This window comes from Ammospiza nelsoni, chromosome 13, assembly GCF_027579445.1.
Source record: "Ammospiza nelsoni isolate bAmmNel1 chromosome 13, bAmmNel1.pri, whole genome shotgun sequence".
Lineage (NCBI taxonomy): Eukaryota > Metazoa > Chordata > Aves > Passeriformes > Passerellidae > Ammospiza > Ammospiza nelsoni.
The window spans coordinates 15,013,874-15,030,365 of NC_080645.1; the positions used below are offsets into that span (position 1 = coordinate 15,013,874).

Below are 16,492 nucleotides of genomic sequence, written 5' to 3' on the forward strand. Positions count from 1 at the left end.
CACATGGGTATTTGAGCCCCCCTTCCTGATTTCTGTCCCTACAAAATACCTCTTGTAAGACTTCCTGATGGTTAACTGCAGGCCATGGCTGCACATGGCACTGAACAACATCCTGAATTGTAGCTGGAGACCTGGTAATTGAGTTGCTTGTGTCCCTTCAGATGGGGAGTGTGACCAGCTGTTGTTATGTAGTCTCTCCTTCAGTCCTTCTGGGAAATCACACTGTGATTATATTTCTGGCTTAAGAAATTTTTTCCCTAATCAGACTGGGCCTCACAAAGAGGTTGCCACTTAGTGGTAATTACTTGCTTTAGAAGCTGAATGTCTCCTGAGGATTGCAAATAGCGGATTATCAAATTAATTAGTTAAACCAAGATGTGCTTTTGTGAAGCCAAGACCTGCTTTGCTTGTGATCTGAAATAAAGGTTTACATGTTATTAAACTGCATACAACCTGTTCTTGTCTCCCTAATGGGGAGTGTAGTTGGTACAAAAGGCTGCTTGCACCTCTACTCGCTCACTTGTTGCCTTTCTTTCACAAACCCTCTTTTGAGCAACATCTCTCCCTGGTTTTAAGGCTTGTTCTGGGTGGGCTTTAATGCTTCCTCTGATTTTGTGGCAGCACAACTGCCAGGTTGAAGGGATATAGGATTGGAGCTGGACTTCAATGATCCTTGTGGATCCCTTCCAAATTAGGGTATTCTATGAGGGTTCATTGTGGATAGCTTGGTGGGATGGTACCATACCTTTCCTTTCAGGCTACAGTTTAATCCATGGGATGTCTGCATTGCCATGTCTGTGGGCATGGGAGCTGGTGGAGAACCCCAGTCTGATGATGAGATGCCTGGAAGTGGATTCAGAGACATCCACTTATCAGTGGGTTAGCAGGAGCCATACACCCTGGAGTAGTGCTCTACACAGCCCATTCCCAGGATCTCCATTCCCTCAGAAGTCTCTGTGGCCACAGGAGGTTCCCTGTGCTGTGCTGAGGATTGCACCAGTGACCACTTTAATCTAACATGCAGCTCATGGGGGTATTTTCCTATGAGCTGTTGGCCACAGTAATGTAATCATCCTGCTAACATCCATATTGCACAACTTCCCCTAGGTCAGGAGATGTCCTTATCTGGCATCTAAAACATCTGTCTTGTGTTGTTTCCAGCACAGCTGAATTCTATTCATAAAAGAATTGAGCATTTCCTGATTTGCACAACCGAAAATAAGCAGAACTCTGCTAAGTGTTGACCCAAAGGCAGAGGTCCTTTCCCTGCCTCCTACCTCTGTCTGTGCTCTCTCCCAGCTCTAGGTTGTGGTACTGCTTTAGGCCCTTGAGAAATACTGCAACTCCAGGAAAGGAGAAAGGAAGAGAAAAGAAAGAGATGAGAGTCTGACATTGGAACTTCTGAAATTTTCAGAACAATTGTACTGATCCCTTTTCTTTCAAATCTGGAGAGGCCCCACAGACTTCAGTGTCAAACTCCTAAATGTCAGCGTTTGCTGCCTTTTGCTGTAATTCACCTCTAGGACAGGCTGTGCTTAGCAATGGTCAGCTGCTGCTCAAGGTGGGTATCAAAGCAGTCCCTTGGAGTAAAATTGCCCCTCAGTCCATGCAAAGCAGCTGGATCTGCTGGATGTGAAGCTGGGGCACTCAGATCCCTGCCAGCATGGATGACAGCAGCCTTTTGCAGTGGCTGCAGCAATTAAAGCAGCCCTGAGGAAGGCGTGAGGAGCTGCTCCTGCGAGGAGACAGAGTGAGACTGTGCTGGGAACAAGCCTGGCATTGTTGGCAGCCTCAGTCAAGAGGGGCTTTTTAACACCCACTGAAGTGCTGGCTACAGCTGTCTCCCATGTGCTTGAGTGGGAAATGGATCTACAATGCAGCAGAGGGAAAGGCCACTTTGCAATTAAAAAAAAAAAAAAAGAAACTATATGAGGAACCAGCCATGAGTGCCCAGCAGTGAGATGTTCCCCTCAGCACTGAGCCATGGCAGAGGAAATCACGTCACTGCCTTGGCTGGGGTGGGGTGAGCTGCACTCAGGTTCCTCAGCCTGGAAATCCATATGGGGGAAGGTGCTCCTGAGCTTTAAGTGCAGTGTAGGAAAGGGAGGAGGTGTGAGATTGGGCTCTAAGCTGCTCTTGTGTTTGGCAGCCTCTATAAATGGCACCTGCCAACTTCCCTGCATCCTTCTGAGTGGTGTTGACTTGAGAGCTGGTGGAGAGCTTTCTTTCGTCATGGGAAATGGGGTAGGAACAAGACTCTGAGTACCTCTATGGTGCCTTCCTCCTCTGTTTATGGGGATGCTGCAAGCTCCTATACCACTTTTGTCTTTCTATGAGAAAATTATCACTTTTCTCTTTCTGGCCATCAGAGAGCTAAAATTAGGTGGCTTAACAGTATCTTAGCAAGTAATTCAGAACTAAAGGAGATGACAACCTTGTGCTCCCAGGCCTGTGCAATCCACCTGAAGGAGACAGGAAAGCCAAAAGCTGCTCACCCTGGATCTGCTGCCAAAGGTCTGAGTGTAGGAGACCTGACCAGTTCAGTAACAGCATGGGAACAGGTTCTCTGCTCCACTCCCTCATCCCCATGAGCTGTGGGGATGTCCCTTGGCTCTGCATTGCCCTTTGTGCTCCTTGGGGAGCACATGTCTCTCTTTCAAAGCTGAGGTAGCTCCTGGCTTGTAGTAGCCCCCCTGAAGGAGCAGGAGCTTTGGCCTGCAACTGGAATAGCCCTGAAGTTCCCAGGCTTGTTACCCAGGCTGCTGATTACCAGACTTTTTTGAGACTCCAGGTCTCTATTTGGAGACAGGTTCCTCTGCAGAACCCAGGGTAATTGAAGTGACCTGTCTGCTGGATAAAAATAGTTGTGGGCAAGGCTGGTGCAATCACACACAGTATAATTTTTTGAAGAATAATGAATAGCATCTGATCCTTGTGGGTCCCTCCCAGCTCAGGATTTCTCTATGATTCTGCAATTTGTGCTGCCCTGGGCAGCCATGGCCTCTTGAAAGGAAACATACATGTAATGCTGCAGTTGTAGAAACAGTACATAAAACTGTTCCTACAGTTTTCCATAAAACACCTGGCTGTGAGAGACATATTGGAACTCTTCTACCTCCTTTTATTCTGTGATGGGGATATGCCTCCAACAGAAAGAGCCTGGTACTCCTGATAGCACAGGGCTTGTCATGTGCACACTGCAGAGACATCACTGCTGGTGCTCCCTCCTCTCTGGGAGTGGGCCAGTCCCTGGGGAGACTCCAGCAAGCACCTGCAGGAGGATATTGCAAAGGTCAGCCAAATGCAGCCAGGCTCACTGCGTGGGAGAGGTGCTGGAGGAACAAATGAAGGACAAAGCTACTCTGCAAAAGCAGCCTTGTACGGACCCTGAAGCTGTGGTCAGAGGCTCTGCTGGGGAGGTAAGCCAGGCTCCTCATCCTCCTGATAGGAACATGAGGGGGAAAGAGGCTCTCTTGCATGCACAGACAAGATCTAAGATCTCAAATTAGTTGTTGCAGATGACAACAATCAGGTTGTGCCTGTGCTGGATTGTTAATACTCGAGGTGGCAGGGATGCTCTCCTTCACCCTGTTCGGCATTAGCAACTGCTGTCACCTGACATGGGCACTGCCTACAGATGCAGTGCTGCTGTGGGGTGAAAGTGACAGGCTGTTCCATGGGGGAGTCTCTGAGAGCCTGGGCTTTTTGAGAGCCAAGTGCTGAACAGTGAGGCAGCTGCTCAGCTCTGGTCACTGTCAGTGTCACAGACCCTTTTAGCAGGACATCTCTTTGGCTTAAGGAAATGCAGCAGCACACCAGGCAGCTGGTGGATTGAATGGCTGGCTTTGGTTGGCTGCTCAAACTCCCTGTTGCTGGTTGGGTCTAGAAACATGTGATGAAGCCATCATATGCAAAAGGGTTTTAGGGCAAACTGTTGTCAGTCCTCCCTGGGAGAGGAGTATCTGAAGGTGGTCTTGAGTTGCTGGCCCTGTGGAGCAGGGTTTGGGAAGGCTGTGGGACTCTGCCCCTTGAGCCAAGGCAGCAGAGGCATTGGCAGCAGTTGCTCCATCTGCAGCAGGCTGACCTGTGCTGTTCTGCTTGTCCATGAGGGAGAAGGAGTTGTCTTCCCTTCTGCTGTGGGTCTCACATCCTGCCTGAGTCACCCTGTCTCTTGGGGATGGATTAGTTTATGTGACCTCTCCATAAGTGGGGACAACCAAGTTCCAGCGCTGTGAACTCCTTGATGGAGGGTCAGTCCCAGCCGAGGCTGGGGAGGCAGTTTCTGGTCCCAGGCCCTGCATCTCGTGCCCAGGTTTTGCCTGTGTGTCACTTCCCGCCCTGCTTCCCGTTACACAAAGCCTTGGTGTGTCAGCAGATCCTGGGATGCCCCGCGGCACCTGCCTCTCTCCTCTCTCTCCGCCTCTGTGGCTCTGCCCTTTCCCGTTGTCACTTCTGGAGGCTGCAGCCTGCCTGTTTGGTGACCTTCCCCACTGCTCGGGCAGTATTTTGGCCCCTGGCCATCTTAAACAATTAATGGAGGGGTGGAGAAACTTGCCGTGTTAAATTACTTACTCCTTTGGGAGGGGGTGAGGTCTCTACATCTCTTGCCTGATCCCAATGCAGTTTGTTGCTGTTGCCTGAAGCGGTCACTGCTCTCTGTTTTCCTTCTAGAAGTTAGAAAAACAATATTTCAGAGCACTATCCCTGCATTTCTCGGCATTTTACTTAACCTGCGGCGGCGCCTCAGGATCTCGTGGAGTGGCGAAACTTCCCTGGATTTAGAGAAAAACAAGCCGAGAGGAGGCAAGGGGGAGGACATTGCTGGAAACCTCTTTGGGAAGCTGGAGACCTTCTCGGGATGCCTGCCTCACTCTCCTCCAGCCGCTATTCAGATGTTCCCGGGCCAGGGCAGCTCCCTACCCTGGCGTGTCCGCATTGAGCGGCTCCGAGGGGCGCGGAGAGCCGCGGTGCCGTGAGGGCAGCCCGGGAGCGCCTCTGGCTCTGCCCGTGCCCCAGAGGTCCCGCAGGGCCGGGGGACGCCGCACCTCGCTCTCGCTATGCCCCTGAGCCGTCCAGCGCTGGAGTTGGCTGTCAGAGAAACCTTGGAGGTCCCCTGCTCAGCCCCGGTAGTGTCATGAGTTAGATTAGTTGGAGCTGTGCTGGGGGCGGTGAGGGCTTGGATTACAGTCCAGAACTCAAAGTGCTTCGGTGGTTCACGTCGGAGGGGAGAGGAGACGCCCCGTCGCACACATGGAGGAAAAAGAGAAAAAACGCTGCCTTTGGAAGTGAGGGGGAAGAAAGGAGGCCGGGAACATGGTAAGGAAATCTCTGCGGAGGGCTCTTGCCCCGGGCACGGTGCGGGACGGAGCTGCTGTCGGGACAGCCCGCCCGGAGCCAGCGCACGGCGCTCATGCCGGAGTGGAAACAGCTCCTTTGGCATTTCCCGTTACTCGAGTGGCACACTGCCCTCCTGGTGCCAGCCCGGGGCGGCGGCTGCAGGGACACAAACTCCTTGTTGGCACTGACCCCTGCGAGGTGCCTGTCTATCGGGCACAGCGCTGGAGCGAGAAGCCGGGATGGGTCAGTTCGGGCAGAGCCTTGTCTTTTGTGCTGCCTGGATGCTGGGCTCTCCTCCTGCCCTCCCTCTGCCAGTCCTGCTCTGTGGCTCTGGGCATTGCCCTCTTGCAGAGCCTTTCCCCTGCTCAGAGAACCCCTGGAGCTGGGCAGGGATGTTCCTTTTCAGTGTCAAGTTGTGCACCTGGGGATCTTTGTTTGGAGAGGGGAAAGGATGGTGAGCCCAGTGGGCAGCAGAGCACCCAGACTGGTTGGGAGTGGCTGCAGGGCTGTCCCCTGCCCAGTGACACTGGCACTGCCCTGCAAACAGAGGTGCCCAGCCCTGGGCTCTCAGTAGTTGGAGGGATTGTCCAGTGGTGCCATCCCACTGAGCACCAGTCCAACTTCTGATGGTTTGATCCTAAGCTTAGGCTGAGATCCATGTGCCCAGCAACCCCAAATCTCCTGGAGGGGTCCTGCTGTGTCAGGGGCTGCTTCCCCACAGCAGAGGGAACAAAATCCACGAGGAGGACAAGCAGCTTGCATTGCTGCTGTGCCTGGCAGTGACTTGCCCTTTAAAAGTTCAGCTTCTGAGCCTGCAGAAACTTGGCTTTCATTGAGGGATGAGTTGAATTCTGACTTCTACAAGTTGAGTTAAGTTTATAGACCCATATCTTTTCCCTTTACCACCCTCCAGCTCCTCTGCAGAGAATCCTGTGGTGCTCTTTTCCGCCACATGCCTGTCAGAGCCATGATGTGCTCCCCTCTGCTATTCTTTTGGAGGCATCTTGCTTCTACTTCTCCATTCCAGTCAGAAGACGTCTTTCCCTCACCCCATGCCCAGTGTGTTCTTGGCAATTTTTGGTCTATGCAGGTTTTATTTATGAAGCTGAAATCAAAGGAGAGCACTCCTTGGGGTTGTGCAGGGTTGGGGCCATCCCTTGCAGTCTCATGGGCTGCATTTTGCCACATGGGCTGGAGCAGTGCTTATGAAATTCTGCTCTTGGAGGCTGGAGGCAGAGACTGCTCTGCTCCTTCAAGCTGGAGGTGTCTTTCTGATTCCCAAGTGCTTCAGCTCCCCTCCTCGAAGTTGCTTAAATGTGTGATGCAAAAGCTGTCTGAGGCAGGGTGAGCCTTTGTGAGGAGCAGTGCCATGACCAGTCTGGGTGCTGGCCATTCAAGGACTGTGTATCACTGCTGAGGAGGGATCCTGTGCCTCTCAGGGGCTGAGTGCAGCTGGAAGGAGCAGGAGCCAGAGGCCAAGCTGCACCAGACCCAGCACTGAGTGCTGGCCACATTGTAGACTCCTCTGGTCCATGGCAGGTATCTGATCTCAATGTTGTGGTAGACCAATCTACACTTTGGGAGGTGCATTTCTGTGAGCAACCAAGTTGTGACTGTAGCTCCAAGCTGCTCTGATTAACTTGAGTTTTTTGTGTCCTGGTAAATCAAACAAACCCTGCAGGCAGAAGATTTGGATCTCAGTGAATGTGTGCTGGCCTGTAGGAGAACTTCCATGGCCTCCAGCAGCTTGCAGGACTCTTAGAGACTTGGCTCCTGATGGAGGTCTGGCAAGGCACCACTGCTGGCTGCCCTGCTCTGTGAGACAGGTGATTCATTTTCATGGGGTTTCAGTGTTAGAGCTGATGTGTGTCTGGGTACATAAAGTTGTGGCAGCTGGGATATGCCCAAAGCACCAAATGGGTGAGACAGCTTGGGCTAAGGTAGCTCCCTTCCACTAGAAGTGACTTCTGGAGCTGTGCAAACCCCATGGTGAGAGCAGTGCAGGAGTCTGGCTGGGCTCTGTCTACCTTGCTCACCCATCATGGCTTTTGTCACTTGGGATCTATCTCCATTCCCTGGATTCACCTTTCCTGGTGCTTCCTCAGAGAAGTTCTGGTGGCACCTCTATGCTGGTAGGAGAGAGGATGGGTTTCAGCAGAAAATAGGGTCTTTCTTCCTCCAGTTATGTATTCTCCCAGGGTGGGAAGGAAATGAGTCTGGGAATCACAAAGAGTTTTAAGCATTGGGGCTCTTCTTTCTTTATTTCTGTGCCAAAATCATGAGCAAGATTTTGGAACACAGACAAAGTCCAGAGACATAATCCTGAGCACATGGAAGCAGTTTGAAAGCACCTCCTCTGGGGTAGCAAGGTTGACAATTTGCATTTTGCCCAGCTTATTTTCAAAAGCTCTGGGCAGGTGAACATGTTGTTCATTGTAACAATAAAAATAATGGCTGAATGCAGGTGACAGCCTGGCTGAATGCAGGTGACAGCCCAGCTGCATCCAGGTATCTCCTTGTAGAAATTGCCAAATGTATTCTAATGCCACATGGGAATGGGAGACAGCAGATGCTTGCAGTGAGACAATCCAAGGAGGACTCTATGCTGGGTGTCAGCATTATTTTCTGAAAACCAGCATCCTGTAGCATAGCCCCTTCTGGCGGTGCTGCTGGCCAGCTGCCCCCATGGGCAGTTGGCTCTGAAGGAACACCTTGCTATAGCAGAAGAGATCATAACATGAGAGTCTTGTCAGCATCTCCTGGCTGGTCACTTCAGACAAGATAGCCAGCATGTCTACTCTAAATTCTAGAGCATAGGCACAGTGTCAGCTCACAGAGCCTCATTTTCTAGTTGCATCTCAAATGTAACCCTGTCTGCAACAAATCTGTGTAAAATTTTTACATCCTACAGGCTTGCACAGCCTTAACCTGAGCATTGGTGCTGAGTGTGGGTGGAAGTCACATCACAGGGACTACAGGCTCCTTTAGCATTGAAGTGTTGAAAAAACCCCTGTTGAAACAATCAAGGTGTCTTACAGAAACTATAAACTGAACCCACCTGTCAGCACTTGTACCAGAGCACTTTTTGTTCCTGTTCTTAGCTGTTAATGCATGATGGAACCCCCTGTTCTAGTCCTGCAGAGCTCAGTGTCACCAAGGTCTGAGACAGTGAGTGGTAGCACTGGGAGCAGATGTGTTGCTGACTGAAGAGCAGTAAAAAGCAAGGAGAGCTTGCCAGGGTGAAGCTGTCCACTTCTGGCCATGGGATGCTCTGTGGTTTTTGCACCACTCATAGTGCCTGGTTTGCAGCTCAGAGAAGTGAGTAGACATGCCCTTGTTGATTCTGAAGGTTTGGCCATGCTTATACCTCTCTGCCACACCAAGTGCCTCACCTCTGTTGGCTGGCTTAGTCTTTCATTAAAATATTAACAAAAAATGGGGCCTTTCTTGTGGTAAGTGCTGGTTTCATATGTATCCTATTTTTTGCATCACTGGACATCAAGCTGAAACTTCCAAGATCAAAGCAGAACAGAATGAATCTGAAAATCTTTCTGTCTGCTCAGATTTGCCATCCTGCCATCAACCTAGGAAGCCCAGGATGAACCCTTGCTTCAGCTGGTACAATTTGAATGGAATCAAATGGCTCAGCTGAAGGGAAGAGGTGCATGTGCTCCTCCTGGACACTGGTGGATGGGGTAAAGGGGAGTCTCCATGGGGCCTTATGGTCCCCTGCAATGGGGCACACTGCTGTGGCTGGATAGTGGTTTGCATGCTGCAGAGGAGGAAAGCTGCTGGAATTCTGATGACCTTAGCTAGGTGTCCACCTTGAGCTTTGCAGCCTGTGTTGGGTGTGGCAGAGGCTTCCTGAGCAGGTTCCTTTGGGAGGATACCTTCCCTGAGGCTGCCTGTCAAGTCTCAGTGCCTCCCAACAAAGCCCCAGCATTGCTGAGCCTCCAACATGGCTAAAAGATGTGGGTTATTTGCTGTCTGTTGTCATCTTGCTGAATACATTTACCTTTTGAACAAGGTCCCTCTCATATGCTCAGGAGGCTGGTATGCAGGCCCATTAATGCATCAAGAGGAAAAATGCCTGTGGATGTATTCTCCTTTGTGTTTGGGCTTATAACCACCCACGTTTTGGCATACATCCCTTCTGTGCACAAAGATCTTTTAGAAATTGCTAGTTAAATCTCCACCCTCCTTTGATATGTATGGAAATAATGGGACACGTGAGACTGTTTTCTGTTTGGGAAAAAAAAAAATCTATAATGGGAGTAGCTTTAAAAGCCTGTGTTCACCCCTTTCTAACTCATGAATTTAATGAAAGAAATGCCCTGAATTTCTGACTGATTTACTTAGCTTTCTGGGAGGCATGCATTTAGTGCTGTATCCAAATACAGAGGAAATGTTTTCATCTGAATCTGTCCCAGGTTTGCTGCTTAGGGGCAGGAGGAGAGCTTGAGCACACGTGTCTGTTCTCCAGTGACCTCAGAGAGTCTTGGAACAAATCTTGGTCCCCCTGACCAGGAACAGATCTCCCTTCTTCATCACAGATTGATGCTTGTTGGAGTGGCCCATGGCCGAGCTGGCATAACCATGGAGACCTCTGAGCTGCCTGCTCTGTCCTTCTGGCTCATCCTTCCTCACAGCCTCTTCCTAAGAGACATCAGATGTCTGCTGCTGGGTGCATTCTCCTATCAATGGTGTGCAGGAATGTGCTCCTCCAAGGTCTACACTTACTGTGTTCTCATGGGCTCAGCCATCCCCTCCTGGAACTGCAGCTCTGCTTCAGAGCAGTTTCTGTCCCCCTCTGACATAGCAGGACTCATATTTCATGAGCACATGGTAACACAGTGTGTTAAGGCCAAAAGGAACTATGGCTCATCTGTTATGGGATACTGGGACTGTAGAGTGTCACCTAGCTTCCATATGGAGTCTGGGAGCTCTTTAACTGAAAGAAGATAATTTTTCTGTGGCATCCACCCTCAGTTATGGAGGTTGTAAGACATGGAGAATCCACCAGTCCCCATGGGAGTCTGTCCAGCAACTCGTGCACCTTGCAAAAGGAAGGGGTGAGATCTGAACGTGAGTCCAGAATGTGTGCAACACTGGCACAGAGCTAATACTCCAAGTACTGACCCCATGAAGATCGTTTTTGGCACTCATCAGCTGGCCTGATGAAGGATTATCATTTTCTTTTTGAGCACAGGAGGCTGCCCATCTGTTGTTAGATGCCCCCAGATGGGTGTCTGAACACAAGGGGTTGGCTATGGCCTAATGCCTCTGACTAAAAGGTGTTAAAATGAGCTGACCTGTTTGGTGAAGAATTTACTTAGGGTAAATTTTATAGCTGGCTGGTATAAATAAATCTTCCATCTGCCTGGAGTGCCCTGTTAGTTAGTACCCATTAGGCAGAAATAAGGGTTACAACATGCTGCTGCTTGGGTTGGTTTGCCAGATGGATGCCAATGCCTGAAGCTGAGAGCAGAGCAAATCCTATCACTAATAATGGGGTGCATGAGCTCAAGCAATTTCTTTTGTTCCATGGCAGAGAAAAAGGTTTTTAGTGCATTTGTAGATTGAGCCCTATAAAGAATGGGAGTTGGCTGCAATGTCTCAGGACTTGTATAGAAGTAGCCTGTGAAATTCTTGGCTCTCACTGTGATATCTAACAGGATTTAGCAAGCCTTGTCTGGGCCTGTTGTAGAACATGACACTTGGAATGTGGAGGTCCCTGGCTGGACTGAGGCACACAGTGCCATGGGCAGAGTGTTGGTGCCCAAGGCAGGGCAGCCTGTGCAGGCTGGCAGCAGGAGGGAAGAGGAGAACTCCAGGTGGTCTTGAGAAGGTGGAAAGGTGCACATGGATAACAATGGGCAGTGAGACCATGGCTGCCAGTGCTCATGCTCTTCCAACATGAGTCTGTTGCTGGGAAGGTTGTTCTAAAAGTACCTAAAGCTTTGCAGCACACAGAGTACAACCTGTTTAATTAATTGCATTGTTAGAGCTGTGCCAGTGATATTTAAAAAAAAAAAAAAATCTGTGCTTAGACAGTTATTTCAGATTAAGGACTTAATCCCTTGATTAAACTAAACCAAAATAAGCTGGTGTCCAGCTGTAGGATGGTGTTTTATACACAGCTCTTCTCATCCACTTGCAGGCCCTTGTTTCAGTTGGAGGATGTCTGTTTAAGGACAGGGCTTTGATCTGTTCACTCAGCTGCCCTTTAAACACCTATATCATCTCCTTGATCTATTTCTGATAGAAAGTAATTGGTCTTTGAGACCAGGGCTCATTTGTTACTATGGATAAAAGACCTATCTCCTGCTCAGTACATTGAGAACTCGTTAGGGAGCCAGATGTATCCCTGTGAGGAAATGCTTCATTTCCCAGTTCTTCCCCACTCTGACTAAAAGACAGCTTTCTTGGATTGTGGGTCACCCCCACTTTGGCCTCTTTAATCTTCAGCAATTGTCAGCAGCTCTTCTGATGTGTTGGATGTTGCACAGCCAAAGGACAAAGTTACAATCTCTTCTCCAGAAAAGCTGGAGTACAAAAACCTGAAGGGTAGAGAGAAGTAAGGTGAATTAGGGGGAAGGTGCTGTATTGGACCCAAGTGAACAGGGCTCTTGGGCTGGGGAGCAGGCTCGGGTGAGCAGTCACGTTGCCAAATGATAATGTCTGTGTTAGACCACCTGCAGTGTGGTGCAGAGCCAGGGATGTACCTGAACCAGGCTGCCTCTGCTATTCCCTGCCTTTTGCTCCAGCACAAGGACAGCATTGGTGTAGTTGTGCACTCCAAAGCTCAAAGCTCACAGGAGGTCATACTTCACTTTCAAAGGAATCTGGGGCGTCCCCCCTTGAGTGAAAACAAACCAAGCCCGAGCTTGGAGAGATCACCCAGCTCTGGGCCTGCCTTTCCCCAGCCACGCACGCCCAGACCTACAGCATGCGCAGAACAGGGGCCTCGGAGCTGAAAAGCAAATACATCATTTTTCCCTTTGTTTAATTAAATGAGAGATCATGAGTTAATCGCTTCCAAGCGCTTGTTTTCCTGCAGTGCCTGGAATGATAATCCTGTGTGCTGCCCAGTAGGAGCTGCTTTGGCGGCCGCAGCCGCGTCAACACCGAGCAGGGCTGGGAGAACAGAGGGAGGCATCTGGAAATGATTCTCTGAGCTCTGTCTGCAGAGCACCACTCCCTGCAAAGCTGTAGGAGCTGGTTTATCCACAGGCTATGGAGCAGTTCTGCCTGCCTCAGTGTAGGGTAACTGAGCCAGGCTGCAACCATGCCCTCTGCAAGGGATGCCATGGTGGCATGCAGAAAGCAGCTTGCTTTTGGAGGTACAGCCCTTCAACAAAGCTGGCCTGGGTGAGACTGCAAACACTTGCCTCCCAAAGGGAACTGGGTGCTGTGCTTTTCTCCCTGAAAAGCCTAAAACAATAGCCCAAAGAGCAGGTAGAGCTGTTCCTGGTTATCTCACAGGAAGGTGGTGTAATTACAGGAGTTGGAATGCTTACCTCTATAGCTGCACCTCTTAATAATACATTATTTTATCCAGAGGAAGGCAGGGTGCCGAAGGCAGGCGCCCTCTTCTCAGCCTCCCCCTGAGCCTCAGAGTGAGCAGCAGAGGGGGGAGCTGGCACTTGCTCTGGGAAGATTTTTCTCTCTTGAACTCATTGCCGCTGTGATTAGAACAGCTCAGGAAATGGGGCTGGGAGGGTTCTCCTCTCTGCAGCAATGGAGTAGGAAATCTCAAATTTTGTCAGAAAAACAAGCCTTCTTTTTAGCCAGAGGCCTTTCGAACAGAACACAGAAATGTCTCCTTTATTTAAAGGAAAGCAGTCTGTCTTTAAGCTCTGTGTCAGAAAGTGGAAAGGCTTCATGGAAAGCCCAGAGGTCTGTTTTTACTGGAAATGAGGTTTCTCACGTCAGCTGAGATCTGAGCAGCCCCAGCCAAGTGGTGCAGCACAGCAGCCTTTGCTGGCGGAGGGACCAGCTAACCCAGCCCTGCTCAGCCCCTGCTGTGAGCTCCTTTTCCCCCAGTCCCCAAGCTGGCTGGGAGCCATGGGCAGGCGCTGTGCTGTGCTGCTTGGAGCTCTGCCTCTCCCCAGTTTTGCTATTATTTCTACTTTCCAGTCTGGGGTGTGAGAGGGTTGGGTCATTTCTTCCCCTCACCTTTGCACACTCCGGTCTCTCCTGCGCTGCCCTTGCACTGTGTCTTGGCAGCTGGGCAGGAGGGGACACAGTGGCTGCGTGCAGGACGTGGCCACGCTCCGGGCAGCTGGCAGACGAAGGACAAAGTTGCGGGAGCTCTGGCAAGGTCTCCCTGCTGAGCAGGAGCCCAGAGGCTCCGTGACTCAGAGCTGGGTGTACCACGGGCACCGCTGGCTGTGCTCGCAGCCTGCCGGGCTCTGCTCCACTGCCCAGCCTGCTCCTTGCTCTGCCAAGCCATGGCAAGCTCTGGGTCTAACTGGGGCACTTTGGCACAGGTAGTTTCATTCTCTGGCAGCTCAAATGAGAGTGTAGGTTTGTGAAAGCAGAGCTGTAGGTTCTTTAACTAAATTCCTGTTGTGGGATGAATCCTCAGCATGTTACATGGGCCAGTCCAGCCTGCTGGAAAGGAGCGCTGTCTGCCATAAGTCATGGGTTAGTCAAACCCATGTCAGTCTGGTCTCACCAAAACAATCTTTTTTAGTAGTCTGCAGACAGCCGTCATCAGGGAAGATTTATGCCTCTTCATATTTGCCTTGACCAAGACTCAGTACTTTGTAGGCAAAATGAGCAAAGTGCTTGGGTGAGTTGTAGGAAAAATGCTGCCAAGGCTTTGCTGTCCCAGGTGGGTCCAGAAGCATTGCAGGCCTCCCCTGCACTGATTTACATTGTCCTCAGCCACTTGGGTTGCTGTTGCTGTCTCTTGCTTGAAGAGCACAGATATTCTGATGCTGTGTGAAGTGTGTGTGTAGCCCTGCGGATGACCTCTCTGCTCCCCAGGCAGGCTGATGTTTTGTTCTCCAAACCTGGAGGAGGTTCTCCAGGGTTCAGACTTAATTGGTGAGCAGTAGGTCCCGAAGAGGAAGAAGTTCAGTTCTGAGTAAGAAAGAAATGTAGAATGACAGGAGTTCCCAGTGGCTGGAGCTGCTATATTGGTCTCCTTATGCCCACAAACGTAGGCAGAAAATTCAATCAGTGCACCAAGAAAAGCCTAAGAAGCTCCTGGTTACTCCAGATGCCTCATGACAGGCTCCTCTTCCAACCTGCAGTGTCTGCTGCACCAGGAGAAGTAGATACATCCCCTAATCAGGTTTGCAACAGCTGCTGGGCTCCTGTTCTGCCCAGGCACTCATAGCTTCATTTCTGATTGACTCCTGGTTCTTGCTGCAGTTTGTGATGGAGTGGGGCTCTAAGGGCTGAGCAGCAGAGCTTTGCCACAACAGTATTTACTGTCCTATTTGTCACAGCATCCGTGGCTCCTGTGATATGCAGGGCAAAGAGGGCAGCCCACCCACCCATGGCTCAGACCCAAGTCCTCTGCCAGTTGTGAACTCCTCCTGGGTTCCCACTGCTCCCCTGGCCTCCTGGCTGGGACCATGCGGGGTTGTTCCTGTCACATGGCTCAGCCCATCCCATCCCTGTGTGGTGCTTTCCTCCTCTGTCCCTGTGCTCCAGCCCCTGCAGCTGGCTCTCAGCTGAGCAGCAGTGAAAGCCAGTTTGGCCGGACATGACCTTAACCTGGGCTTTATTTAGCGCCTTGATTTATAGAGGAGTTATTTTAAAAGCATGTTTCTCTTCTGGGAGGTGTGGTGGAATGGTGGCAGTGAGCTGGAGTTTATAGATCCTCCCAGGCTATTGACAAAGAACCATTTGAATCCCAAGACTCTTTTTGCTTGCAGAGATGCTCTCTGGCTTGCTTGGAAAGTGCTCCTGTTGGTGTTTGTGCCCAGTGGCTGAAAAGGAGCACATGTCCAGGACCTTTCTTGTGAGAGGGATGTGGCAACAGTGTTGGAATCAGGGAAGCTTGAAACGTTCAGTCCCTGAAGGAGGCTGGTTTTTTTCAGCAGGCTCTGCCAGCTCTTGGGGACCACTGTGGGCTGGTTGTAGTGGAAATGTGCTGGGGCAGGAGTGCCCCCTCCATGGATTCTTTCAGGTTTAGCTTGTTCTCCTTCTCTCCAGGTGCTGTTCACTCATCCCGGGTCACAAAAGTTTCTCCTTGTGCCTGCTGGGGATTATATTGCCTGTTTGAGATAAGAGATGGAACCTCTGGAACAAGCTGCCCAGAGATTGTGGAGTCTCCTTCTCTGGAGATATTCAAAAGCTGTCTGGAGTAACATGCTCTAGGGGACCCTGCAGAGGTCTAGGAGTCTCCTAGTATGGTCTGGGGCACTCTGGAGCAGGGAACTTGGATAGATGACCTCCAGTGCTCCCTTCATTACTCATTCTATGATTCCATGATGTAGGTGAGATGGGCTCTAGACTTCAGGTTTATCAGCCTCAGGACCACAGGGCACTATCCCCTTCTCTGGTTTGTATGAGTTCCCTGTGCCTGCACACCACATCTCCTCCACGTGCATGGCAGCTGGCCCTGGCAGCAGGCTGGATGTGTGAGGCTGCCCATGTGTGCTCTGGCATTCCACAGCAGCACCATGAGGCCTCCTGCAGTCCTGGCTGAGGCGTTTTCCTCCAGCCCCTCTGCAATATGAGAAGTTAATTAGTGCCAATAAGCAGCCCCATCCCTAGGATTTTGAGCTGGGTTAATGAGTCCCCTGCTGAAGGAGAATCTGTTGCTGTTGGAGGCTCCAAGCTCAGCCATGTTCTACCCCCTGCATTTTCAAGGTGGCTTCTGAGGCAGTGCCCTGTTTCACCCTCCTTCCAGGCAGGAGCTGTCCCTGGGTGACCATCCTGGGTGGGAGCACTGAGGAGCAGTGTCACCCCCACATTCCTCTGCAGCACACGGAGGCTCCTCTGCTCTGTAGCCTCATTCTGTACCTGGTTACGTACCCTCCCAAGGATGCTGGTGCTACAACCCAATGCAGCACAGTGGGATGTGGGAATCTACTTCTTGTTTGGGGCTTTTCCTGCAGAATTAGCAGAGATTGGTGCAAACATCTCTTTTTAATAAAGGTAGTGGTTGAAAACTTCTCTCTATCCCTTAGAA

The 16,492-nt window shown here is 50.7% G+C and overlaps 2 protein-coding genes across 7 annotated transcripts in view; one reads left to right on the forward strand and one right to left on the reverse strand.

Moving 5' to 3' along the window:
- TPPP3 (tubulin polymerization promoting protein family member 3) overlaps nucleotides 1–16,492 on the reverse strand; it is a 202,740-nt gene that overhangs the window by 98,862 nt on the left and 87,386 nt on the right. The gene's annotated exons all lie outside the window — the stretch shown is intronic.
- The window catches only part of PLEKHG4 (pleckstrin homology and RhoGEF domain containing G4), an 85,382-nt gene continuing 73,521 nt past the window's right edge, over nucleotides 4,632–16,492 (forward strand). For all 6 annotated transcript variants that reach the window (XM_059481231.1, XM_059481232.1, XM_059481233.1 and 3 more), the window contains exon 1: nucleotides 4,632–5,316. In XM_059481231.1, the coding sequence (XP_059337214.1) occupies nucleotides 5,314–5,316 (3 nt within the window). In that variant the 5' untranslated portion in view covers nucleotides 4,632–5,313. The remainder of the gene's footprint in view (nucleotides 5,317–16,492) is intronic.